We start from the raw sequence: 25,353 nt of genomic DNA, 5'->3' as shown, positions 1-25,353 counted from the left end.
TGACCTTTGTTCGTCTAAAAATCACCCTAAGTGTAAAGATAAGATTGTGCTTACATTACACGCCGATAGCTATAAATTAGCCACATTGGCTAAACCAGCGTTGGAGCTAAACAGTTTAAAGTCTTATTACTTAGACGTTGCTTTAACCAGTATGGAATGAATCACATTAATTGGATATGGCTGTGCTAATAAAATAAGAAATACATTCATTCGTTCTTAAACACGCTTGATATTAATTTCTCTACACATCTGGGGCATAAGGCTCAAGACAGGGATCAGTGTCTTATTCTTGCTGTTTTATATGGTAAAATTAATGGGGGGGTAATCAATACTAATATCCAAGGGGATTCACTTTATTTAAAAAAAAAAAAAAAAAGAAAGTCTTTTTAAAGTTTTATTCCCTAAAATGCCACTAATGGAAGCAGTAGACCTGCTTGCTAATGTCAGTGTTACTGGCCTGTTGCTCTTTTGGGGGGGGTGCAGCTCACATCTGTATTGGGTTTGGTTTAAAATATATATTCCAAGAGGCCTCATTTGCTTCCCCTTCAGGTCTTAAATTCTTTTTGCAATTACATACCCTCCATCAGGGGATTCCTTTTGCTGACAGGTCGGGTTTTTCCTCCTATAACGTGGCTCAATATTGATCAGAAATACATTACTGCAAAGAGCAGTAATGCACGAGCAGGATATGTCAGACGGCTTCCTGTGCACGTGTGCGTGTTTCTGTGAGTCTGCGTTCACACCGAGGAATAGGGTTAAATTAGCAGCTTTTCTATAGTTGTGTTGTCATCCACAAACCTCGTGGACATTTTAAATGTGTCTGTGCTTTTTTTTTAACTAATAGCGTCGCCCTGACGGCATCGGTAGTTTCAAGAGTGAAACTCAAATCATCTGACTTATAAACTAAAGTAGAGAGGAAGTTCCCCTTTGTCATAACGCTCCTCCCTGTTTTGTGCAAATCTTGAACCGTGCACGGAAGTCAGCAAAGATCAGCGAGCGCACGCAGGTGCTTTGATGCTGTGGCGGTTGGTAGCTGGTTGTTAAGCTGAATCCAAGAGTAAAAACTGTGGAAGGTCCAAAAATTAAAGGGTCTGCAGGCGGAAGCTGGGGATGGGGACAATCCCTTCAGATATCAAGAGGCTTTTGGATGGTAATGAATTATCTTCTCTCACGTTATATCATTCTAACATAACTTCATGTTGTTTATGCAGTGCGTAATTAAATCTAGATGATTTAAAAATCCCCTCGACCCTGCTGTTCGCCATAAACTCCGTCGTAGCCTTTTAACACGGAGGTGCCATGGAATTTACCACATTTGCATACGCAGCCAAGCCGCTGCCTTTGGATGAACATTTGCCGTCATCGGCCCATTTGTATAATGTGGCGCTGAGGACATAAAACAATGGGATCAGATAAGCTTTGTGGGCCAACTTGTTCCGTGTCATCCGTCTCTCTTTATGGCAGAATATCACCATGAGTTAAAACCGGCGTCGCCGTTCGGTCCAATAACACGGTGGGATAAAATATTAATATAACGACTTCCTTTCTGCAGAAATTTGACAATATTATGTCGTTCCTGACTTCATTTTCGCAGGTCCAAGTCGCACGGAGAGTAGTTGTGCGTCTATAGGCCGAGGACAAATAGGGGAGTGGGAATGAGATTACCTGGAAGATTTATCATTTGTGGGACTTTCTTAATGTAGCTTCCATCAAAGTTATTTGAGGAAAGCTGATAATATATGTATGAAGTGCATTATATGTTTTTAATACGGTGATATGCGAACGTGCACGCTGCTGATGACCACGTTTGGTGTTCTTGGCTTTCAGACTGCGAGTTCTTTGTATCGGAGATCCTGTATGATGAAAACCTCAGTGAGAACGCGCAGGAGACGCGGAAGGTCCTGCTGAACAACTTCAGGGTCGTCCACGTCAGGTCGGGAATGAGCACGGACACGCGTCACGTGCACGTCACGGCAAAATCACCTTAAATCTGGGCCTGCCGCTCTAAATCTGGCTGCAAAATGACACCAGAATGTGGCAATCAAGCCCCAATATCGTCACTTTGAAGACTTACGGCTTGATCGTGTTCTTACTATTATTTCATGTGTTTCAAGAGGCTCTGGGATGTACTGTTAATGGGATGTTTGCTCGAACAGAACCTTTCAAAAACGAAACTGCAGCGTTGCAGGTGTTGCCTGCGCTGCACGTCTGGTAGCACTAACCTGTGGTTTTGTGGCCTTCGCTGCAGGAAACATTTACTTCATTTAAGAAAAACTGGGGTTTTCTTCTGCTCTGAAAACGTTTCGCTTCATTTCTTATCAACACATTTGTTTTGCTCCAACAGAAACCCTCAAGAATTCCCGTTTCCATGTAAGTCAGATGACGCAGAACATTCCCTGGCTGTCTCTGGGGGTGCACGCCTGCTTCCTACTCAGCCTATTATTCATTCCTTAGTTAAATCATCCACTCGCACTAACTTTGTCTCTTCAAAACCACACACACGCGCTCAGCGGACTATAAGGAAGAAGATGGTTCTGATGACAACCGCAGTTCCAGCCTGGGTCGTTCTGCCCAATCAGATGATGCCTCATTAGCCTCTGACAACCAGGATGATGGAATTCCGGAGTGTGAGTTAACAATTGGCATTTAAAATGCTGCTCTCCTACGTGTGTGTGTGTGTGTGTGTGTGTGTGTGTGTGAATGGGCTGTTTGAGCAGTGCAGTGATCTGAGCTTTAAAATGATGTGTGTGTGTGTGTGTGTGTGTGTGTGTGTGAGCAGCAGCTATGATCCCCTTTTATGTGTAGCATTGAGAGCTAACTAGGCTAAGATGTGATATTTCAGCCCTTAATAAAAGAAAAATCAATGTTTCTATCGGTACGTACAACATGTGGTTGTACCAGGCCACAATGTGTGTAAAAGTCTGCACAGAAACAAGGAGGTGGCGGGGAGGCAGGGGCGAGTGTCACTGGAAACAAAGCCGTATTCCTCAGAGGCAGCTAAATTAGTGGAGGTTTGACAGTAGAGCCTTATCAGCGTGACTAGCTCACCTACTCCTCCCCACAGGAAGCACGGCGCATCTTTTTGCTCTTTATTGCGAAAAAAAAAAGAAAAAAAAAAGACAGACCATATGGGTAAACTGGTTCCCTTTCTCTGGTCTCCTATCTGGGTGATGGCTCCTCCTCCTCTTCCTCCTGCTCCTCCCCCCTCCTCCTCCTCCTCCTCCTCACCAGTATGCAGGTAGGCTGTCCATGATTCCAGACAAAAAAAATAATGCTGGTTGGATTGGTGAGCTGGAGCTCCCTCCAGTGGCCGATCCTGCCCTCCTGATCTGCCCTCTCTGGTTGTGTGTGTGTGTGTGTGTGGGAGTGTGTGTTTGAGGCATGGATGCTGCCCACACAGAGAGAGAAGGCCTTTGTGGCTGCAGGCTAATGCGGTGATTGATTGACCTCCAGCCCCTCTATTCTCTCCCAACAGGGTTTGAAATACAACACGGTACCTGAGGGGCCGTGTGTGTTCCATCCCTCTCTCCCTTTATCAATCTTTTCCTCGATCTTCCCCTCTCCGCCGTTCAGACTTCCCCGTGTTTGCTGAGTCTCTGCCCCGGCTAATAGTCCGTGACGCGACATGCCGCAGGTGGGCATTATCGCCCGTGCGGCCTCAGGTTGCCCACCTCCTCCGTAAAAGCCCAAATGGGGCGGAATCTCCCTAATCTGTTGTCGGTCTTCCAGTGCCAGCTGCATCTCCTCACAAATGGGCTCCTTATTTGGAATCTGGCTTAATGAACTCCTGCATCCTCTGCCCACAGATGAATATCTGCCCCCCCCCCTCTGCAACTTTGGGAAACCGAATAAACTAATCACGGCAGATGGCGGGAAGATGGATGGCGAGGCGGCGATCGTTCTTTTTATTTTTTATTTTTTTAATTGTTCATTTTAGAGTAAACTATTTCCTCGGGGAAACAAACAAAATCAAAGTACATAAGGCATTTTGAAAATTCCCTCAAGGCTTTAATGCTAACACACCCATTCGCTGGGCCACAAACTACACCGTCTGTTACCGCGGACGCCGCCGCCGTTAAATCCTGGATATTGTGTCGCACCACCGTCGGTGTTAAATGTGAGAAATTGCTAATTACGCAACGCTACTCATAATCATTTTTCCTCTTTTTTTTTTCCCTTCCCTGGATCGTTTGCATTTCTCTTGGAGTAATCGGCGGTTAATGTCCCTTTTCGCTAAACGCGTTTCGTTGTTGGATCAATAATCGTAACATTTGATTCCTCCAGGAAAATTGTTTTTGTGGGTTTTTAAAAAAAATAAATTATTTCTTTATTTTAAATTGCAGACGCTAGCGAAAGGGCACGCGGAGTTCACAGGTCGCCCCGTGTTCACGTCCGCGCTCCTCCGCCGGGCGTCTGTTCGAATAGAGGAGAGTGGGAAATAATGGCCCCAAATCTGTGGCGTTTTTGTAGGAACGGTCCTCCGCGGTGACAGTTTGGGACCTTCTAAATTCGTGTGTGCTGTGGTCAACACGGCGAGCCGCTGGGAGAGGCTCCTCTGAGTGTTGTGAGTCGGGGGGGGATATTTTATCGACGCCTACTGTACACAATGGCGTCTCGGAGACTTGCGGGATGTATTATCCGCGCTAATCGCCCGGCTGCCTCTGCTGCTCTTCGTTCCCTAACAGGAGAGTGAATGAGTGTGAAGTCGATGGCTGCTTCTACACGCAGGAGGAGCCTGTGCCGGGCGATTAGACGCGGTGGCCCTGTTGTCTTCAGCGGGCTGGGTGACACCAGATTTGTAATGGCTGACAGGAACAGATGGAGCCTCCATTGTCAGCCTGGGTGTCTGCATGGTAATGTGAACTGAGTTTCACCCGCCGACCGCACCGGTGACCTGACCGAGCCCGCAGCCTGGCCCCGCCCTCGTCTGCCCCCTTCGGCACCTTCCAGCCCGGCCCAGCGATGTGCTATTTGGGGCTCGCGCACATTTTCCGGGGATTCGTTTTCACCCCCTCGGTCGCTAACGTTCCGCCGCCCCATGTGTGCGGATGGGAAAGCTCAAAGCTTCTTCCTCTGCGGTTTCGAATTTCACCTCACTCACACGCGGCCGTCACGCCGTTCGCACGTCAGGTTTATGACGTCGAAATAGCGAGTTGGTTTCTCCCGAAGTGGCGGACCAGCGCTGGGCTCTGGCGAGAAGATAACGCCCCTGGACGTGAAGCACGATTTGTTGTGAACGAGGCTTTTATCATCTTTCATAATCTACTCACGCTTTGAGGCTTCAGGAACAATTCAGGCAACTTTCTCTTACGGAAGGTTGGAAAGTAAACAGCGATTTTTGTCCTTTGGTAGACGCACACTTCAATAAAACGTTTCCCAAATAAGAGAGGCCAAAAACATTCCGTTTTTGGAGCAATGGAAGCTGATTGCTCATCATATTAGCATTATTCTGATCATTTCTATATGTAATCATGTGTGTGTGTGTGTGGGGGGGGACTATAACTGAGCCCGGCAGCAGAATTTCTATTTTGTCCTTTGCTTTTTTTTTGAAATATCGACCGTCGTTTCCGTCGGTTTTAATTTGGGCTCTAAAAGCGAGTGTGTTCCGTTGTTTAGACCCATCGAAAGAATACGGGGCCATGACTTCGGTTAGTGATCACCGCGCTGGCCCAATTTCCTAAAGCAATTACTTGCAGTCGAATGCGGTAGGATAACCAATTTAAAGTTATGTGAAACTGCCTCCCGTTTCTCATTTGAGCACGAGTATCCAATACGCAGTTACAACATTATCATACCGCGCTTGTAAATAGAACGTTAAATCTAAATTTTGTCATTTTGGATTAAGCTTTTAAAGACGCCCGCCTGGTGCTGTTGGTGGTTGACGCAGAGGGGAAAAGGCGCTGCCAGCGGAGGTGTTAATGCGCTATTACGGAGTTAATCACACGCGTGTTTACGCCTCCGGAGCCGGATGAAGTGACGGCGCCCCTCCGACCGGGAGGCGTCGCCCTGCGCTCTTTCGGCACCTGAATGCAGCACCTGGTTCTGGGGTCTTCGCAGATAACCTCCAGGAAGAGTTGTTGCCCTGCGGTCACGCTGTCTGCCCATGCGCTGAACTGCTGACCTCTGACCTTTTGCTTGGCCAACCTGTGACCCGTCTGCGCTTCGTTCCAGAGCCTCGTGAATGATCGTCCTTCACGCCGCAGATAGCTCATAGCTCGGGAAGGTTTTCCTTTTTTTTTTTTTGGTCTCCTGCGGTAGCCGTCCACTGTACCTCTCTGGCAGGATGTGCGCCCAGAGATTAATTTCTCACGGCCTTCGCGGCCATATCGATTTAGCGCCATTTGCATGGCGGCTGCTGGGTTGCAGGGAAAGCGAGGGATACGTTAATGACTTCCACTCTTCCTCATTCTCCTTCACTCTCCTTTCCTCTCTAATTTGCTGCCTGTGTGCTTTTGTAGGCACACACACACACACACACACACACACACACACATTATGGAGCAGGAGCAGGCTCTGTGCATCGCTGCAACTGCCTGCCACCAGGGTTCAAAAGTTCACACTATTCCCCTCAGGGCTACTGTGCTGTTGCAGATACTGATAGTCTCTCTCTCTCTCTCTCTCCCTCTCTCTCTCTCTCTCCCTCTCCCTCTCTCTCTGTCTCTCTCTCTCGCTCTCTCACTGTTTATGCTATTAATCTTGTACACTCTCCCTCACACACTCAGTCACACTGCCTGGCAAGGAGAGAGAGCAGCTTGAAGGGGGGATTTGGACGTATTTAACTGAAGGGCATCCATCACTCTCATCTCACCCCTCACCCCCCCTCCCCCCTCCCCCTCCCACCAACCCCAAAGCCTCACCGTGCAGTTTTAGCCTCCTCCCGATGTGTAAGCCCTCTGATGCAACCCTCCCCTCATTTGCTTTGTTTTATTGTTGCGCGGCGTATAATTACACCCCTCCGCCGCCTCCGGTGCAGCGGCGAGCCGAAACCCGGGGAAACCGGGGCGAAGGTAAATTCGCAGCCGTCCATCTGTAAAAAGGCACATGCGCGGAATGCAAAGTGGGGAGCTGGGGGCACGGTGGCTCCTAATCTCCCCCGGAGCTGTCAATGTCACAGACAAATAGCAAAACTATCAGATGCGGCGGGTTCACCCAGAGGTTAGCGTTCCCAGGTACCTCCTGCGTTCACTCCCTCTCTTTCTCCCCCTGCCTTGCAAATGAGGATTTGATTTTGCCCTCCACTGGAATCCATTTCTGGAGATGAATGAAGTTCCAATGCCAAGCCCAGGTGGCCCTGCTGATTTCTTACAGAAATAAATGGCGACGGGGAAGATGTGTTGGCTTGTACGCGGACAGTGACGCGGCGGCCTCGCTGCCTCCGGGGTCTCGCCGTTTAATTGTTGCTGTAACGCTTTAAGGTCATTACCGAGCCCTGGTGGAGTTATTCCAGGATGCTGGGGGGGGGGGCACGGCTCCTCGCTCTGGGTCAGAACTGAAACTGAAAGACGTCCACATCGCGTGTCTCAAGAGGGCTGCAACGTTGGAGGATTATTTATCTGATCGGCCCTTAGCATTCCTCTTAATTTAAAGGGGAAATGATTTTGATTTTTAAGGGTTCAATTACTATGAGATTCATTAAAGTAAAAAACTTTTTTTTTTTTTTGGATCCTTTTAAAATTGCTGTAATTTCAGTCACGTGCAGTTAAAAAAATGTGATTACCAATGTAAAAAAAAAGATTTATTTTGGGATTAAAGGAAACAAAAGTGTCCTTTCCCCAAATTTGGATTTAATTTTAAATATTTGAATTAAATAATACAATATTAAATAAGAATATATGTTAAAATGAATGTACTGGCATAATAACGACACCATTTAATGATTCAATAAGTCCAACCTAATATAAAATTAATTATAGCTTATTTTAAGATCAACATTTATTAATATATTTATTGAAACACTATATTTCTCCATTGATTTTATTTTTAATTGTGAAAACAATTCACCAATCAAAAATGTGGGCTAAAAATGAAAACAACTAATTATTTGTTGCTTTCATCCAGCATATTCTCTGTCAGATGACAGAATAAATACTTTTTAACGATTAAAACCCCCCAAAACAGTCATTTTTATGATTAATGAATATTAATAATCCCAATAAATATCTACACCAGAGTTCTTTCAAAAAATGAATTGGAAACAATTATTTCAAATCACAGCAGCAGAAATAAATTGAATTCCTGCCGGTTTAGGTGACGATTTGGCCATTTTATTCCCACAAGACCAGAATTTTCCACACTTTCACCTGTTGGACGTTAAAGAAGGATGCGGTCATATCACCGAGTTTATTGGGATCATACGTAACGGCGGCGACAACATCATAAGAGTAATTATATGAAAACCATAACGGACGGAACCACAGCTCGGTACCATTTAGGGATTATTGCTAAAATTATATTTGAACATTTTAGTGGGAACAAAAGGAGGGTTTTAAACTTGCAATAACTGTATGTTGAGGGGGCGAGTGTGTTTATCAGGCTTTCTCCCTGCAGGCTGTCGTTGATTCTGTTATATCTGTGTTTTATCACAGATATGCAGGCTCTCTTGTGGGCCCGAACTCCTCTATTATCGGTATTTATATTCTTTCTACTGTTTTCTGTCCTTTTTTATTTTTCCGTCTGTACGGGCGAAGCAGCCCAAAACCATCCCCAGCGATTAGAGGATCATTGTATCTGCAGTTAAGCATTTGAATAGTGGTAGTAAATCTGGAAAACGGAAATTCGGGGTCGCTCTGTTCGCCGCTTATGGCTGCCCAGGGGGAAGCCTATGTCACATAGTAAATTTAGCCCCTTAGTGTCTTCCCAGGAAGCGGCCTGGGATGTTTCAGAGCCGGAATAGGGCAACACGGAGCCCGGAATGACTGGATATCTGCCCCGATAACGAGAAATCCGAATATTTTCCTTATTAAAACAATTGCATTGCAGCATAACCGAGTTTTTAGAGAGAATGTATTTGGTTTAAACCCGTTTACACGCAGGTTTTCTTTATACCCATCCTTAAATATTCCCATTGATTGATTATCAGAAGCAAAACAACAAATCCTTTAATCAGCCCGGCATAAATTTCCAGTCCCATTAAACTTTATTAGCCGGTGATTCGGGCATGGCGCTGCCTGATATAATGCACTGCATGTTTTCTCTGCTTCAAACACGTGCATTAGGAGGTTCTAAACACGGTTTATGTATCGATGACTGAGGGCTTAATCAAATCACGGGGGGAGGAGAGGAGAGCGCGGGAGACATTCTGCCCTTAACCTCAGTGCCTCTCGGTCTCTCCTCCCCTCTGACGGCCGCCTCGCTGGAGGGACGCGCAGCAGAGGCCTTCTGCCGTAATGAGGAAAAATGTATCAATTTAGCCGGGCCTGCGTGCAGATGGAGCGCCGGGTGGGTGAAGGTGCACCCGGCGAATCCTTTTTCCTAATCAAGGACGGTATCGGAGGGGATTGCGGTCTCGCTGGCGTGGTCTGTAGAGTCAGCAGCATTCCTCCCCGCAGCCCCCTCAGGGCCGCGGGAGCCTCTCGCTGCCTTCTGTTTCACCTCATCAGCAGGGTTCACGCGGGGGTCAGGTCCTGCCCCCTGATGCTGCATTCAGTGCAATACCTCTTGCTAGGAAAGGCACCATAAAGACCCCCACGCTTAAAGACGGACTATAGGAGAAAGATAACGTAGGGAGGAGTTTGATATCCATCATTGGGTTTCAGGAATCCAAATACAGCAGTTTAGTGCTTCACCTCCTGTTTTCATCCCGTTAAACCATGAAGGCAAAAACACTAGACTTCAGATGAATTGTTAATTTAAAAAATAAATAGATAAATTGTCGTCAATTTTAGGAATTTAGGTCCCCCCCCTATTTTTTGGTAAAGTTGAATATACCTTTAAGATATTTTCTGTTTGAACAAAATAAGACATGTGTCTCTCTGGTACTGAGAAATTAAGGCTTATTTTTTCCTTTGTAAAGATTATAAAGAGCAGGAATTTAACTGATCACTGGGACTCTAATAAAATAATTATTAGTTGCAGACGCTCCAGACACCTGCCGACGCTCATCATTTCCCAACAGATTGAGCCGTTTGGAACTTTTAAATGGAGAGGAGACGTACCTTAAGCCTACAAACACGAGAAAAGGAAAATAATCGCGCGTTGGGAGGAGATTTTCATCACTCGGCCTCGCTAAAAAACAAAAGTGGCCCCATGTGGCGACTGAGATCGGAGTGGCATCAACCGCACATTTTACCCTGAATGAGAGGAACATATCATATCTGCAGCTATGATTCCTTTAGCCCTGTTGAGGATCCATTCTGCTTGAGCTGACCCTTTCCTCCGCTGCCCCCCCACTGCGGGCAGAAAAAGGTGTGAAACTCGGCTGTTCGGTCCCCGTCTGGCTCATCTTTGCTGCGTATTTGCTGCATTATGACCGTCCTTACGTCTAATGTAACGTATTAGCCCTCCCACCCAACCATTTCCCCTCATCTTGATTCACTCTCTATCCAGCCTTTGATTGACTTTCAGCCCTAAGTAAAGTGGATTTTAATGAGAGAATACATTAACTCCCTCTGGTCATGCTAACATAAATCAGCCCTTTTCTTGCGAGATCTAACCGCCGAGCTCATAACGCCACGCTGGGCGAGTGTGAATAACCAAATGAGAGATGTGGCAAACCGCTGGCAGCTCCCATGCGTTGTTCCAGGGACAGACGAGCCGGAGTTCAAAAGCATTTGGGCGACCGGGGCACTCATCAGCACCCGGGCTGGATTCTGCTGGAAACGTTCCTTTGTCGGGATCAATTAAACGCGCATCTCTGCTCGATTCCCATTGATTATTCCCTTCCATTTGGAAGTGAGGGCGACTCCTATCTTCTCCCGCTGATGACCACTGAGAGCGGTTAAATTCAGTTAGCAGCCCCTCACCTTGATTTACTAAAACACGTGACTCCGCCCTCAACCCTCGCCTCTGTCGGCCTCCCTTTTGTCGCTAATTGCGCTCGGCTAAATAGGTTATGCTGGGATATCAATAAATTGCCATCAAATTAATGTCGATACCAAAGCCGTAGATGGGGCTAATTAAAACGCAAAAGGGATGAAAATGAAGCCTTGGCATTGCCCTGAATAATTGATAAGGCAATTTATGATTTTTATGAAAGAGCGCCGTCTGTCTGCGTTTTTGATGAGGCTTTAATTAGATGCATTAATGTCTCTCTCTGCCTGTAGTCGCGCTCAAAACTCGCGCTACTTGTTTTCTGTTTTCTTTCAACGCCCTAAAGTGCATATTTTCAAACAACATTACCTCTGAATCTCCTCTTTAATTATAATAAAGAGGCGTTGTTGACTCTGGACCAATCGCATCCCTCTTCCCCACTGGGGCAGCATCTTGTCCCGGCTGAGCCGCCGCCGCATCCGTGCACGTTTCCCAAACGAGGGCCGCGGAGCGGGTTCGGGCGTGCAAAGCGTGTGTAATGTTTATTGACTCGAGCGGATCAGAGCGATCCCGTGTTGATTTTCGTACCTCCGCGTCTATTAACCGGGCTCGACCTCTGAGATAAACGAAGAGCCAGGGAAGCAGATGGATGAGGGGATTAGAAGTGGGCCGCAACAGGGAAGCGGGTCCGGTTAAAAAAGGAAAAAAATGGAGGTGCCGAGGGCGGATAAATGAGGTGGGGGGAGCGTAATGTCCCGTGTTTGTTATGATGTACTGAATCAGGCCCTGTTTGACCAAACAGTTCTTAGCCCCTCTGTATTTATAGTGTCAGCGGTCAGTCGCTCCACAAAGGCGGTTGGATGATGTGTGAGGGTGCGAGTGTGCTGAGGAGTCTGGGGGCTTCGCTCCGGAATGACCCGCTCATCCGTCAGCCCCACCGGTTAAAGTGGCGCGGGCGGGTCACAGACCTGCCAGCTCCATTCTCTAGAATTTTAAACAATGGACGTTAAAAACCAGGTCCGGCTGAGCTATTCCCCTGAAATAGGCCGAACAAATGTGTTGTTTTAGGTGCTTTGAAAAGAGCTCATTGGAATTTTCCTGGAATCCTCGCGGGTTTAAATGGTGTTTAAATCGTTTGTGTGTTGCAGAAAAGTCTCCTGTCCCGACATCAGCCGAGGGGGACGCTAATGCCTGTGGACTGATGGACGTGGAGCTAGCGTAGCTTTGTTTTTGACCCGTACCGGTTCTTTGAAACGGAACAGAACACGGCCTTTGAAGCCGAACGTGGGTCAGCCGGCACCTTTTCTAATATTTGAACCACAGATAATCGGTCCAATCTGCGTCCCTCCTCAGGACGGAGACATAATCCCATCAATTTGGATGAGGACATAATTCCGGTCAGTCCTCTTCTCGTCTAACTGCTCCTCGTCTCAGCATTCGGATTAAAAGGAGCAACATTTGGTTCTCACATTGACTTTTACCAGATTAACGAGGGCGACGTGAGAGACAAAAAAAAAAAACAGTCCGGCTTTTGCTATTTAAATTTATTTTTTATTTTTTTTAGCCTTTCGAGCTTCAACAAAATAATCAATGAAGGTTTAGTCGTTTGGGTCATTGTCTTTCTGTTTAGATGTGACTTTTCAAATTAAAGAGAGTAGTTTGGTTTTCAGGGGAATGTTTATGCCCTGATTAAACCGGCCTCGCCGGCGGATGGATGGACTTCTCTGCTCAGCGGCTCTGTAAATGTATCGATCCCGGTTTCCTGAAGCCTCACACGGACGTATTTGATCCACACAGCTGGAGAGTCCATATTAATGGCGTGTGTCTGTGTACGTGTGTTGCCTTGGGAATGAAGATCTCAGCTTATTAGCTTATTAAGAGCTCGTGCTGGGAAAAAACGGTCAGTTATTAGCGAATGAGCCCTCTTATCTCGCGTCCAGGGTTCCTCTTATCATATGTGAGGATTTAGTGCTTGTCTCTCCAAATTACAGCCTGGATATCTTTGAGTTTCACGGGAAGGGTTTATTTTCCAATGAATGTTTTTGTCCCTAGACTTCGGAGACATCCCTCCGGTGGCAGCCCAGGATATCGTCAACGTTCTGAAGCAGGGATACTTGGAGAAGAAGCGGAAAGGTAGAGGCACCAGAGGATCTATGGACCCATCCCAGGTGATCACAGTCGAGGTGATGGTGACACCCTTCTTTCTCTAGACCACAGCTTCTTCGGCTCAGAGTGGCAGAAGAGGTGGTGTGTTCTGAACAATCTCGTCTTCTACTACTTTGGAAGCGACAAAGGTTTGTGTCAGCCGGAGAAACCGCAGGTGCCCCAATGGAGTCCGATAAGATCCAGCGTGCTTAATTGTCCCGGCAGATAAGCAGCAGAAGGGCTCGTTTTACATCAGCGACTACAGCGTTCAGCTCGTCACCAACCTGAGAAAAGACTCCAGAAAGACTTCCTGTTTTGAGTTCTTCGCCCCAGGACGACGGCCTTTCCAGGTCTGTATTTCCACATGGAGCCGTGGTCCTTTTTTTTTATTGGATGCAGCAAATCTCTGATTTTCCCAAAGATTTCCTTGTCTTATAATGCTAACAGTTGTGGGGGATATTGTGTTTCTTCTTACCAGTTCACCGCCGGCAGTCCTCAGGAAGCCAAGGAATGGGTGGATCAGATCAAAATTGTCCTGCGAGGTAAACGGCGGTATTGTGGTTTCATCGATAGGTCGCCATCTTTCCAGATTGGGGAGCCCTGGGAGGCAGCGCGATAAATAAAATGGACTTGGCTTGACTTTTTAAAAAGCCACACGGGTCAATTGGAAAATCCAGTTAGAGCGGTAAAAAACCTCCCAACCTCCTTTTTTCTCAATTTCCGAGCCAAGTTTGCTCGTGTTTCCGGGGGGGGCGGAAAGGTCAGGCGTGAACGGGGGCCTTTTGTCATCTCCGATTCAGAGGGAAAAACCACGCGATCCATCAGCGGGGGCAGAGCCGAACCCGTGACGCGTCCTGAACCTCCTCGGTGGACGTGTCACCCGCCATGTCGTACAGCATTGTGCAGTTGTCCTCCCCCGCCACCCCCCCCTCCCCCCCTCCCCCCACTGAACTCCAGCTTACAGGAAATTGATTGGTAGATGTTCTGGTTATCCTGCAGTGACATTGATTTCTGCTGGGCCGCTGGTGTTCGCCGGAGGACCTGATACCCCCTGTTGCAGCGCTCAGTCGCTCCCAATGAGACGGCTCCTCTGTCTGAGCCCGTTCTGCTCTAAAATGGGCTCGGGCCGGCCCGCTGGCTTGCGGGAAGTAACGGACACTCCACAGTGCCTCTTACTTCCTTCCAGCCTGGATTTTCTATGAAATGCAGCCTGGGCCAGATGGGATATTTGCAGATTTTTTCTGACTAGACTTTTAAGTGGTGTTGATTTAAGAGGCTTAAACTGAGACGTGATTCAGTGGGAAGCGTCATAATCGGTAGGATTTATTCACGTTTCACATTTTCAGCGTCAGGAAAATCATCGCGATGTTCCGAAGCGATAAAATACAGCAGATTTATTTGTTTAGGGGAGATGAAACGAGGAAAAAATGTTAAAAAAATTCTGACTCAAACGAGATTTGAATTCCGCGTTGACAGCAACTCCAGTTTAGACTCAACTTCCTTCAGTCTTTTTCCGAAACTCTCAGAAATGTGAAAATGCACATCAATAACACAAAAGATTAGAGATGCGTGTCTCAGTAAGGATGTTATTATATTCCCACCTATTAGGAGTGATTCCCTCCTTTATATTTTTTGTAAACATCCTGTATTTTAGAGTCATTTTGACCCTTTCAATACAATTAATCAATTAATCCCACCATTCCGAACACGTTAATAGATGATGTTAATAGATGAAACCTAATTATTTGTGGCTGCGAGTCGGACCTGCAGTGTTTGTCACAGTCTAATGTTGCGCTTCCCTGCCCGCTCCGGCGTTTCTCTTACTTTACCCTTTAATTCACGCGCGTGTCTCCTTCCGCCGTGCTGCGCTCCGTCTTGATACTAACGTCCCCCCATCGCTCCTAGACCTCAGCTCCACCGTCATTCCCGTCGACGACGAAGAGGAGGAGGAGGAGGAAGAGGAGACCTACGATGACATTGAAGGGGAAGGCGGCCCGCCCCTGCCTCAGCCTTTGAGTGGCACGTGGGGAAGAGGGGGTGATACGGGGGCGGCCGATGAGGAGGATGAAGATATCTATGAGGTGCTGCCAGGTATGAGCATGCGGTCACCCCACACACACATACACACATACACACACACACACACACACACACCAGTTTCAGCTTTTTTTTTGGTCTTTTACAGGGAATGTGCCGCCCTCTTGTCGCTGTATAATCTGTGTTTCCAGGTGTCTCAATTATTGATCCCTCGTTTTAAATCCAGCAACGCTCGTCAGGCCCGAGCTGGTCGCGGCACAGACGCACGGGCAGCCGGGCGAGACTCGCCGCACGCTGCCCGAAAAGGCGACTTTCGGCTGAGAAACAGTTGTTGAAAGAGGCGAGAGCTGCGGAGCTCCGAATGTCATAGAGGGCCCAATTAGCTAATGTTGCCAAGCAACAAATAGCCCACAATTCAATCCAATAAGCACAGATTTGGCTAAAATTGCCTAGCAACAGCAGTTTAGGCGAGGGGAGGTAAAAGGGGGCATTTCTCTGAGGTTAAAAATAGTTCTGGAGCTCCTAATTTCATATCTTTAATAGAAATTGGAGTTTGATCGAGAGCGTTATGAGCCTCCAGAACAATGCGTGAGACGGCTCCGTGTCTCAGGGCGGCTACGAGATCCAGAGAAGGACAAAAGGGGAGATCTGATCTTCTCGGGGCCGTCGTCCATCACTCTTTCTATTAAATAAGATACATCAAGATTCTGTTTCACTCGCCGAGTACATTACCTTTGCCAAAATCTCTGGCGGGAGGGAAATCACTCTTCTGACTGTCACGCCGCCGTTCAAAGCCATCTGGGAAGAGGTACAGACTGACCACAGATGGCATATCGGGTGACGGGCTCTTTCGTTCACTTTCTCACCCCTTCACGTATCAATCACTGGACACCTCCCCTCATTTACGGCTCGCACACATCTCCGACTCTTGACTTATTAGAGCTTAGTTATTTTCATTAATCGAAACCTAGAATATTGAAAGTCTGTGCACGATTCTGCTTATTTAGCCTGGAAGGACTCCTGCTTGTCTCGCTAGCATCATTTTCTCAGGGGTTTGATCCTGTTTTTGGACGTTTCTGTTGTTCACATGGTGACGGCGCTATCGCCGTTGATTCCCCCGACTGATTTCTCATTGAGTGGAAAATTAAATAATTTTGATGCAGAACCCAGCAGCCCCCCCGCGGAGGCCTCTCAGCCGTGCAGCCGTTTGAGATTAAGAGCGCTGAACAAATGTTTGGGGTGAAATTCCCCCCGACTTCCATTGGTTTCCTCAACATTTCACAGTAATAAACCCTTCTGCAGTCGCAGGGAATTTTCAAATAATTCCAGTTTGTGTATGAAAAATGCAACACACGGTCTGAAGTGTGTGCGCGTGTGTGTACGTGTGTGTGTGTGTGTGTGTGTGTGTGTGTGTGTGTGTGTGTTTTACCCTTCCTGGGCTTCCAGGAAGCAGAGACGTGGGTTATGCTGGAAAGTGGATAGTGTTGCTGGATCCTGGTGCGACTGTCAGCCTGCTGGTGTTGAGGATGAATGTGGGAGACGGAGGGCAGGCGTATCAGCGTGTCGCCCCTCAGACCACCGGGTGCCACGCCCGAACACGCCGGCCTCGCGCCGCCTCTCCTGCTTAAACTTTTCCTACTTATTCAGAAAGAACTTGGATGATTTATTTAATTTAGTATCAGATAACATAGAAATAAATCCTCTCTTTGGATCATCTTTCGATGTTGGAGAGTTTATTTTTAAAAAAATACAATAAATAGTATTTCAATTTTAACTCTTTTCAATAGATTAAAAACCTAATAATTGTGTAAATGTAAGGATTATAAAAACGTGTCTCCAGGCTTTGAGTTACAGGTCAGTTTTAGCCATCTTGTAACATTTTCTATGAACAATTTTTAAAAAATATTTTTAAAATTCCGAGCCGGTAACATTTTTACACACACACACACACACACGCACACACACACACATATATATAGAGTTAATTTGTCCTTTAGAATATGTCCTTGTGTTTTATCATCCTATTGTTTAAAAATGTGAGATGGTTGTCAGAATGATCAGGGCAACATCTGCCCTCGTTTTGGTTAACGTGGGCTATAACACGTTCATCAGGCCGTTAATATCTGTTCAGGCGACTGTAAATGACAAATATTGCTGTGTTTTGTGCAGAGGAGTCTCCTGATTCAGCGGACGGGAGCATGGAGAGGAACAACAAACCAGGTCAGGGCCTCATTAGAGCCCCTCTTTGCTTAATAGTGGACGGCGTGTGTTTATTCAAGTTTTGTGCTTTTGTGTCTCGGCCTGGACCAAAGAATACGCCAACTACTACCAGGGTTTGTGGGACTGCTCGGCCGATGAGCCAGACGAGCTGCCCTTCCAGAGAGGAGACCTCATCTACATCATTAGCAAGGTCAGCCCGCAGGAGGAACCCGAGATGGCTTCTATTTATTGTTTTTCCCTCTTACAGTATTGCAGCTTCTGTGTGTCGTGTAAAATAGGAGATAACTCCGCGTTTATCTGTAATGGGAATCGCTCCCGACTGCACCCTTGACTCCTCGACATAATTACAGGAGCAATTACAGCAGTTTAGGATGGATAAAAACCTGATGCAGCTGTGTAAAATGCCTAATTATTTAAGGGTTAAACAACAGCAGCTCCAGTAATGACTTGGTCCCCCATTTAGTTTTTCCCCGACACGCTGATATCCCCAACATCTCAACGCATCTGTTGTTTCCACGCGGCAGTGAAGCACCCACGGTGGCGTTGTGTTTTTCCCAGGCCACTAGGGTGAAGTGCCATTTGGGGCGCTGTGTAATGGTGCTGTTGTTCATTATGGAGCCGCTATCACAGGGGTTAATTGAGTAGGCAGCCATGCGAAGCTCTGCCTTTCTGCCCCAGCATAAGCTGCAGGTGAAATCATTCTGCGCCTCAGCTCCTTCTCTCAATCTATTTCCTCGCGTTTTATGAGCGTCTCGCAGTCACATGCAGAGCGTCTACCGGTGCAACGCCGCCCCGCTAGAAATCAGTGGCTTGTTATTCGGGCGGTTTTGCTGTGCGGCGTGCTGGGGCTTGTGCTTGGACTCTTTCTATTGGCGGGGTTGGAATTGGATGGCCGGGTTTCTGCGTGTGGCTCGTATCATGTGATGAGCAGGGCTTGGAGCGTTGTTTTTGTGCGGGGAAAATCACACTTGATCAGCATTTGCTGAATTTTGAATATTTCCTCGCTGCGGTTGGGGGAGAAAAAAACCAAAATCGCTACTTTGATGCCGGATTTCGGGAGGTTTAGAGGGGAGTGTTTTAGCACAGGTGAAATATACGCTTCAGAGGAGACGGACTCTTAATTCTGCTGCTCCTGGCAGCCAGATTTATGGGATGCCAGCCTCCTCTGTCTGCGTGCGGCCATTTTTCACGCCAGGACGACAAAGGCGGCGTACTTGTAGAAACAAAGCCGACCCGGCTCCGGGCTGCAGATCCTCCTCAGACAGCCTGGGCCCCGCCCACCGGATCGCCTCTCGCCGTACGGGTCACGTTTCTGTCCCATCAAAGGCCTTAAAAGCAAACCGAGTCCAGGTTGGCAGCAGGACTTGATCGCGCGATGGTGGCGGCCCAGATCACTCAAGCTTTGTGCTGAAGTCATAACACGGTTGACAGAGAAAGTCCAAACCTTCCTCTCTAATGGGGAGTCTGGTTGTAAATTACGTGGCGGTGACTCCGCACGGCCTCTGATGTCCTGTGATGATCCGACTCGCCCGTTTCCCCCTTTTGCCTCCTAAAAAAAAAACCATCAGGTTTCCCTCGTGAATGCCGTTATTTGGATTATAGCCTGTAATCGGCTATTTGTTCTAACGAGCCCGTTGGGAGGACTTCCCTCTGCGTGTACACGGAGGCTCCCTTTGGTGTTGCATTTTTACGGGGGGGATTCCCAAAAGCCCTGACCCTGACGAGCCAAATACGGGCCCTTGGCTAGAACTCAAGTCTGTCGCTTAACTGGGGACCCAGACACATGAAATGGCCGTAATAAAACCAGGGCCCATAAATTCTCTCAGAGGGTGGGAGGCCTGCTTGTCTGTGCTGTTATGTCAACACTGACCATAATTACAAGGTAATAAGGACACGCTCTAAGTGCTAAATCAATGGTGCTAACAAACTGTTATTTTTAAAGCTGGGGTGTGATTGACTGCTGGAGTGCAGGACGGGGTAGCCACAGGCGTGGTGTCATATGGCCGTGAACTGAGGCGAACATGCCGATTGTATAAAGGGCCCTCATCCATCATTATTGATCGCTCACTTACTGTAAAGTGGGGGAATTTTTACTGTATTTGCTTTAGTCCCCCCCCCCTCCCCTCCCCTCTGCATATCTGTGTATCATTGACAAAGTAAATAAATTAGTAACCTCGCCACTCATATGAATCCCATTAGTTGGAGGGAATTAATCTCGCAGCGGGTCCCAGCAGCCGGTCCCAGCGAAGCCCGACTCGCTCTGCGCCGAGCTTGACGGCGAACGTCGGGCGCCCTGATCCATGAGGTCGGGCCGCGGCGCGAGATCCATCTCGCCAGCCGCGCTCTGGCATTCCGTTTCTGAGAGCTTGCATTTTTCTAATGCGCGTTATGGCTTTCACGCCGGCGCTTCGGCGCGCGATGACGAATGCCGGCCCGGCTCGGGTTTTTTTTTTTTTTTTGCCGCGTCACGCTCTTGCCGTTTTTTTTTTTTTTTTTTTTAAAAAGAATGAAAATCGTTCTCTTCTTTGCATATTTCCACCACCTCATACGTGCGCCGGGGCATCCGTCTTCAGGATTTACTACGTGTTGTTACAGTATCCCCGTTCGTTTATCTCGGCGGGGAAAGGCTGCACGTTCCCTGGGATGCGTGCGGCGGCGGCGGCCGTGTCTGGCGCTCGACCATCAGCTCGTCCCGCATTCTCGCCCTCTAATTTATGGAGGCAGAATCAAAAGACACGGGCTCTACAGGTCAGCTGTCGCATTCCTGTATTCCCACAGGCACTCATGGGGAACGGCAGGATGGAGTGGGAAGAGATTTATGGCCCCCGGACCCATGCGGGGTCCTTAAAACTCTGGCAAGCGCCGCTGCCACCTCTTCCTCCTTCTCCCCGTCGCCTCGCTCACCTCTTCCCCCTCCAACCAAAACACGGAGACGGCGAGAGCGGCCGGCCAATCCCGCGCATCTCCCCAAGCGCAGCATCACGTTTGGTCCAAGGCTCCAGCGGCTCCTTCCACAGCCGACAACGTGGACACCACTGACACCTTGTGGCGACTTCTTGTCAAGACCCCCCCCCCCCCACCCCAAAAAAGCCACATTTTCTTACACGACAGCCTAAACAAACACATTTATATTATTTATGAGTTGTGCCATTTTTATGTACGAGTTGGCACGTTAGAAATTCCAGGACTAAGTTTGCGTCCAAACTCCACTCGTAACCCCCCACCCCCACCCCCACCCCCACGTGACCCCAAAGAGGGGTCATCTTCTAGGTTTAACAAGCTGCTTTGGCCTCCTGTCCGCAGGTCACACCGGCTGAATGCAGCTGGGAAAAAGGGAAAAGTGGACAAACAATCAGATGGGAAAAGTCACGCAGGAGAGACAAAGAGAGCGGCCCCCTTTATTCTTTTGTGTCAACCCTGCCCCCCCCCCCCCTTCGCTCCTTTTCTCTGTCACACACCCATTTACAGACCCCTGGCTGCTATTGTAGCTATAGACACCGAGACGCTTTAGACAGGGAAGACATCCTATTTACCACCTAAAGTAGCAGGGGGTGAGTCTGGGGTTTAGGGTCACGCAGGAGGCAGCGGTCATCTCCCGGTCAACTACAGTAGGTCATTATTCAGCCCGGGCCAATAGCCCAGAACCTCGTCCGAGCAGCCCACCCCCCAATCCATTCTGCTTAATTATTATAAATGAGGGGCGGTGTAAACAGCCATCATTACAGACACTCAGTGGCATACACAAATCCACTTTAAATTGCTATTAAATTAAGGAGCTCTCCGTAATCCCAGGCGTGCATTAGAAAGTGAGTAGGTTTTCTTTTTTATTAAATCTCTCCGTCCCTGAGATATTTTCAAAGGTTCTCAAGCTCTGTCATGTTTCCAATTTCAAACCAATTCACTGATTTAATTAAAAGCCCACTTGGACAAAAAAGAAATAGACATTGCTCCAGAAATATCTGGGTTTCTGGACGAGATTTCCTCCCGCACAGACCCCCAAATCAGCCCCCCCCCCCCCCCCCCCCCCCCCCCCCCCCCCCCCCCCCCGGGTTCAGGTATGGAGCAGCGAGGTGAGCTGGATAACCCGATCAGAGGTCACAGATTAGTGGAGGTGCGATGCTTCTTTGTTAAAACAAGCAGCGATGGAGGAACTGCAGCGGCGCCTCGGGTGAGTGTGTGGAGAAGAGAAGGCAGCGGAAAGGCTGCTCGGAAGAACCCTGGAAAAAGGGGGAGGAGGGGGGGGGAGGAAGATGGGGAAGGAGGGAGGAAGGGAGATTGTAACACCCAGGCGACGGGTTCAGCGGCGGGGCAATGAGAGACTTCCTGCGCTCCATCACGCCCAAGGTCTGCCTCAGTCAGCTGGTGGCCGAGGGAAGATGCCTCATGTGTCAGCCTTATTAGCGCCCCCCCCCCCCCCCCCCCCCCCCCCTCGTTTGTGTGCATTTGGGACTGTGTGGAAGCAGGAAACCCAGAGATTCGGAATCTCTTCAGAATTTTACATTAGCCTGCTGTTCTTTTGTTTTCCGTTTTTGGGCGCGTAATGGCGGCGCGACGCGACGGCCCGCCTCACCTCGCCTTTCGCGGCGCCCAGCCAACCGCCGCTCACCTTCTCCCCGCTTCGGGCTCGGGTAACTGTCAATCCGTCCTCCAGGTCGGGCGCATGAGCGATGGCGCCCATCAGAACGGCACCATTAGCCAGCCCCCTGAGTGGTAAATAAACGATCGCGCTGGTACACTGCAGGTGTTGCCATGGCAACCCGCTCTCAGCGCCAGCCCCGCCCACGCCCCACTCTGCGCGCTCCGCTGAGGAGTCACGGGGAGGTCAACCGGTCGATGCGGCGCGGCCGCCGCGACACGGCGCTGTCGGGCCCACCTCGCCCACCTGCTCTGGAGCGCCCCCTCTGGCGCTGGGGACAACGAGCAGGCGACTCCTGAACTAACCAGATAAAGGGCGCCGTTTCCCCAGACTCAGCATCCCGCAGGGGGAAAAGCTTCCCTCTGTATTAAATACTAAACAACTTATCTGACCTTAAGATGCAAACTGGCGGCAAAAAGCGAATCAGGCCGAGAGGAAAGCGGGAAGCGGGAAAACAAACAGACGGAAGAGGACGTTGAGGAGTTAGCGTAGCTTCCATCATTCGGATAATTTACTCTCGGAATGTCCCCATTACAGCAGGTGTACTCTGGATGAACCCATTTCAAGCGTGAGGAAGATGGACTCGGCACGCCTGACAGCCCCCCACCGCCATTGGCGCCCACACTGTGATGTAGCAGTTGTATTAAAATGGCGGCGCTGATAATCCAAAAGACCTTTCTCGGGGAGAATTTGAGACCGACTGCACAGATGGGCCACGGAGATAAATAAAAGTCTCTGTCACCGCGGCTGGTGGAATAGTGCTGCGGCGCCCCCGAGGGAGAGAAAAACTGTTCCGCTCCTTCTCTGATGCCCCCCCCCCCCCCGTCCGTCTGTTTCCCCTCTCCTGCTTTTATCACGAAATGGAGGCCGAGCCAGCGTTCCCCGACCAAGACTCTTCCCTCCACGGTCATACGGGGAGCTTTAAAGGCTGCTTTGGACTCGAGCTTCCCTCCGCCACCAGCTCAAACATGCGGCGAATTGCCAGTCGGAGTTTGTCGGGAAGCGCAAGCGTTGCCGGAGCGTCCCGGTCGGAACCATCAGTGAGGTTCCAAAGGAGACGCAACCGGTCCCGAGTGGACGATCCTGCTTATGGCCGCTCGCTGTAACAACACTTAAGCCCCGTCGTTCATCACTTTCTCGGGGGGTCATTTGTCCTCGCCGTTAGCTGCAGGCCTCGTTCTCCTAGGCTGAGGGAGGTGTCCGGATGAGGCTCGACCTCTGGCAAAATGCCATTTATTACCTGTGTGTGTGTGTGTGTGTGTGTGTGTGTGTGTGTGTGTGTGAGAGAGAGAGATTCTAATCAGAGAGAATAACACGTTTCTGCTTACGTGCAGCTGCATGTTGGGCTCTGGTCTCCGTCCCAGTATTGATCTGTTAGATCTGGTTAGAGCCCAGCTGCTGTGATCTAATGACCCCCCCCACCCCACCCCCCCCATCCCCCCCATCAGAATTTGGCCTAGCAACAGTTTCATAGATCCAAGTGGGGGTTTTTTTGTTTTTTTTTCTGTACTTTTTATGGTTCGTTAGTCTAATTTTTAATCACCGTCATTTCACGCCATATTGGCTGCCAGTAGTTGAGCCGCATTTGGGCTTTTGTGAGCCTTTGTTTACACACACACACACACACACACACACACACACACACACACACACACTGAGATCTGATGACTGGAGGCCATTTTCATGCACTGCTGTCAGTTCTGTAGCTGTAACCAGTGGACCCAGGTCACTTGTGGTGCCGAATGACCCGAACGATACCAGGAAGGAAGCCCCACGTTGTTCTGGAAGCGTGCTGAAGGCAGGGAGGAGCCACGTCCAGATGTTTGTTGAGGGTCTGAGGGTGTGGATGTTGAGCCACAGTGAGGACTCGTCCATCTTAAACTGTCCCAGTTTGCTGGTTTCAGCTGACAGAACCGCCAGATTGTTCAGTTTATTTCCCTTTTTCATCCATCCCTTTTAAAGTTTTGATGAGTTGTTCGGCTCTCACCTGCCTCACGAGCCTGTTTGTGTAACGTCTGGCGCTCCTCCTCCAACCTCCTGCCTCAAAGCCCCCATTTGAAACTCAGAGTTTAACTCCAGAGTTGAAAGTTCCAGACAGAAGCCTTGTCTGAAGGTTCGGTGCTTTATACTCTTTAAAGCTCTGATTCAGCGTAGCGTCCTGAAACAGCAGAAAGAAGCTGTTTCTGCTTGTTTCTGTGTTGTTCTCGCATTTCTGGGTAAAACCCTGGAGACCAGAGCGACGCTGCCCCCCCCCCCGTATCTCCCTCAATGTCCATTTTATGCGTTACGAGTGTTTTTAACCACCGTAAGAGGATCGGGGTCACGTGTAAGTGCGGTTCAACTGCCGAGTCCGCTTGCATCAAATAAACGCCTTCTTCCGGTCACTTTCACCTCCGCCGCCGTTCTCACCGCCGCTTTATTTCCATGTTTTGGTTCCAGGAGTACAACATTTACGGCTGGTGGGTCGGCGAGCTCAACGGCGCTGTGGGTATTGTCCCCAAGGATTTCCTGCACCCCGCCTACATTCTCTGAGCACCAACAGGTACCGAGGTGCGCTCTTATCATCAACATTATAGACCATTACTGTGGCCTAATACACAGAAAACGGTCCCCGTGGTACTCATCCTGATTGCCACTGAGGTATTTTCAGTCGTTGACCTGCCATTTATGGCTTCTGTTGGCTGGTAGAAGTACTCCATAAAGCAGTCTTAATGGTGCAATGGGAGCGGATAAATATGTGCAACAAAAGCGTGATTATAGCGTCAGTTGTCCTATTTAAGAAAATGATTCTGTGATGCTGTTTGAAAGGCGCAGCTTAAAATGAATGTTGAATTATTAATGCGTGTTTCTGTGATGGTGTTTTTTTGGTTTTTTTTTTCATCAACAGCGCCACTGCTGACACATCTGGCTATGAATTTCTCAGACGCTCTGTCGGGTAATCTGATTAGCCTGTAAATTATATCCTGTAAATGCGTTGCAGTCGTACTTCTCCCTGTAAAACAAAAAAAAAGAAAAAGCAAACCAGAGCCAAGTAGATCTGATTTATCAGACAGAAATTTGTACTGATGGTTTTAATAGTCAAAATCCTTTTTAGAATTCCAGTTATTCCAGTATTTTGAAACATGGCTTTCACATCCCATAGACGCAGACTTCACCCAGAAAACAGATTATTCCCTTGCATGTTGTTGTTCAGCCACTAGGTGGCACCATTGTCTGTAAAACCGTTTTGAGGGGGACGCGCTCAAATAAAGACATTTAAGAAGAAAACGTGTTTATTTGCAATCATTTTAATAGTTTTTACAGTACTGAATCGAAAATTAAAATCAGGTCTGACACGTTTCATTAAA

General features: G+C 48.5%; 1 protein-coding gene across 1 annotated transcript; it reads left to right on the top strand.

Annotated features, from left to right (window-relative positions):
• The first annotated feature begins 965 nt into the window (after positions 1-965).
• skap1 (src kinase associated phosphoprotein 1) lies at positions 966-25,006 on the top strand. The gene is made up of 12 exons (XM_003961128.3): positions 966-1,150; positions 1,828-1,933; positions 2,345-2,370; positions 2,511-2,627; positions 13,021-13,101; positions 13,179-13,262; positions 13,339-13,463; positions 13,592-13,655; positions 15,019-15,204; positions 17,320-17,370; positions 17,463-17,560; positions 24,446-25,006. Exons 1-12 carry the CDS (start codon positions 1,111-1,113, stop codon positions 24,536-24,538), a joined length of 1,071 nt encoding a protein of 356 aa, XP_003961177.1. The 5' UTR covers positions 966-1,110; the 3' UTR covers positions 24,539-25,006.
• Positions 25,007-25,353: the final 347 nt, after the last annotated feature.

This window comes from Takifugu rubripes, chromosome 1 (assembly GCF_901000725.2).
Source record: "Takifugu rubripes chromosome 1, fTakRub1.2, whole genome shotgun sequence".
NCBI lineage: Eukaryota > Metazoa > Chordata > Actinopteri > Tetraodontiformes > Tetraodontidae > Takifugu > Takifugu rubripes.
This window is presented reverse-complemented; position numbering and strand designations above follow the sequence as displayed.

Excerpts from the sequence above, each read along its gene's own strand:
- skap1 (XM_003961128.3), top strand. The coding sequence starts at position 1,111 with ATGGGGACAATCCCTTCAGATATCAAGAGGCTTTTGGATG. Across the intron at positions 1,151-1,827 it reads TATCAAGAGGCTTTTGGATG|ACTGCGAGTTCTTTGTATCG; the intron begins GTAATGAATTAT and ends CTTGGCTTTCAG. Across the intron at positions 13,263-13,338 it reads CTACTTTGGAAGCGACAAAG|ATAAGCAGCAGAAGGGCTCG; the intron begins GTTTGTGTCAGC and ends TTGTCCCGGCAG.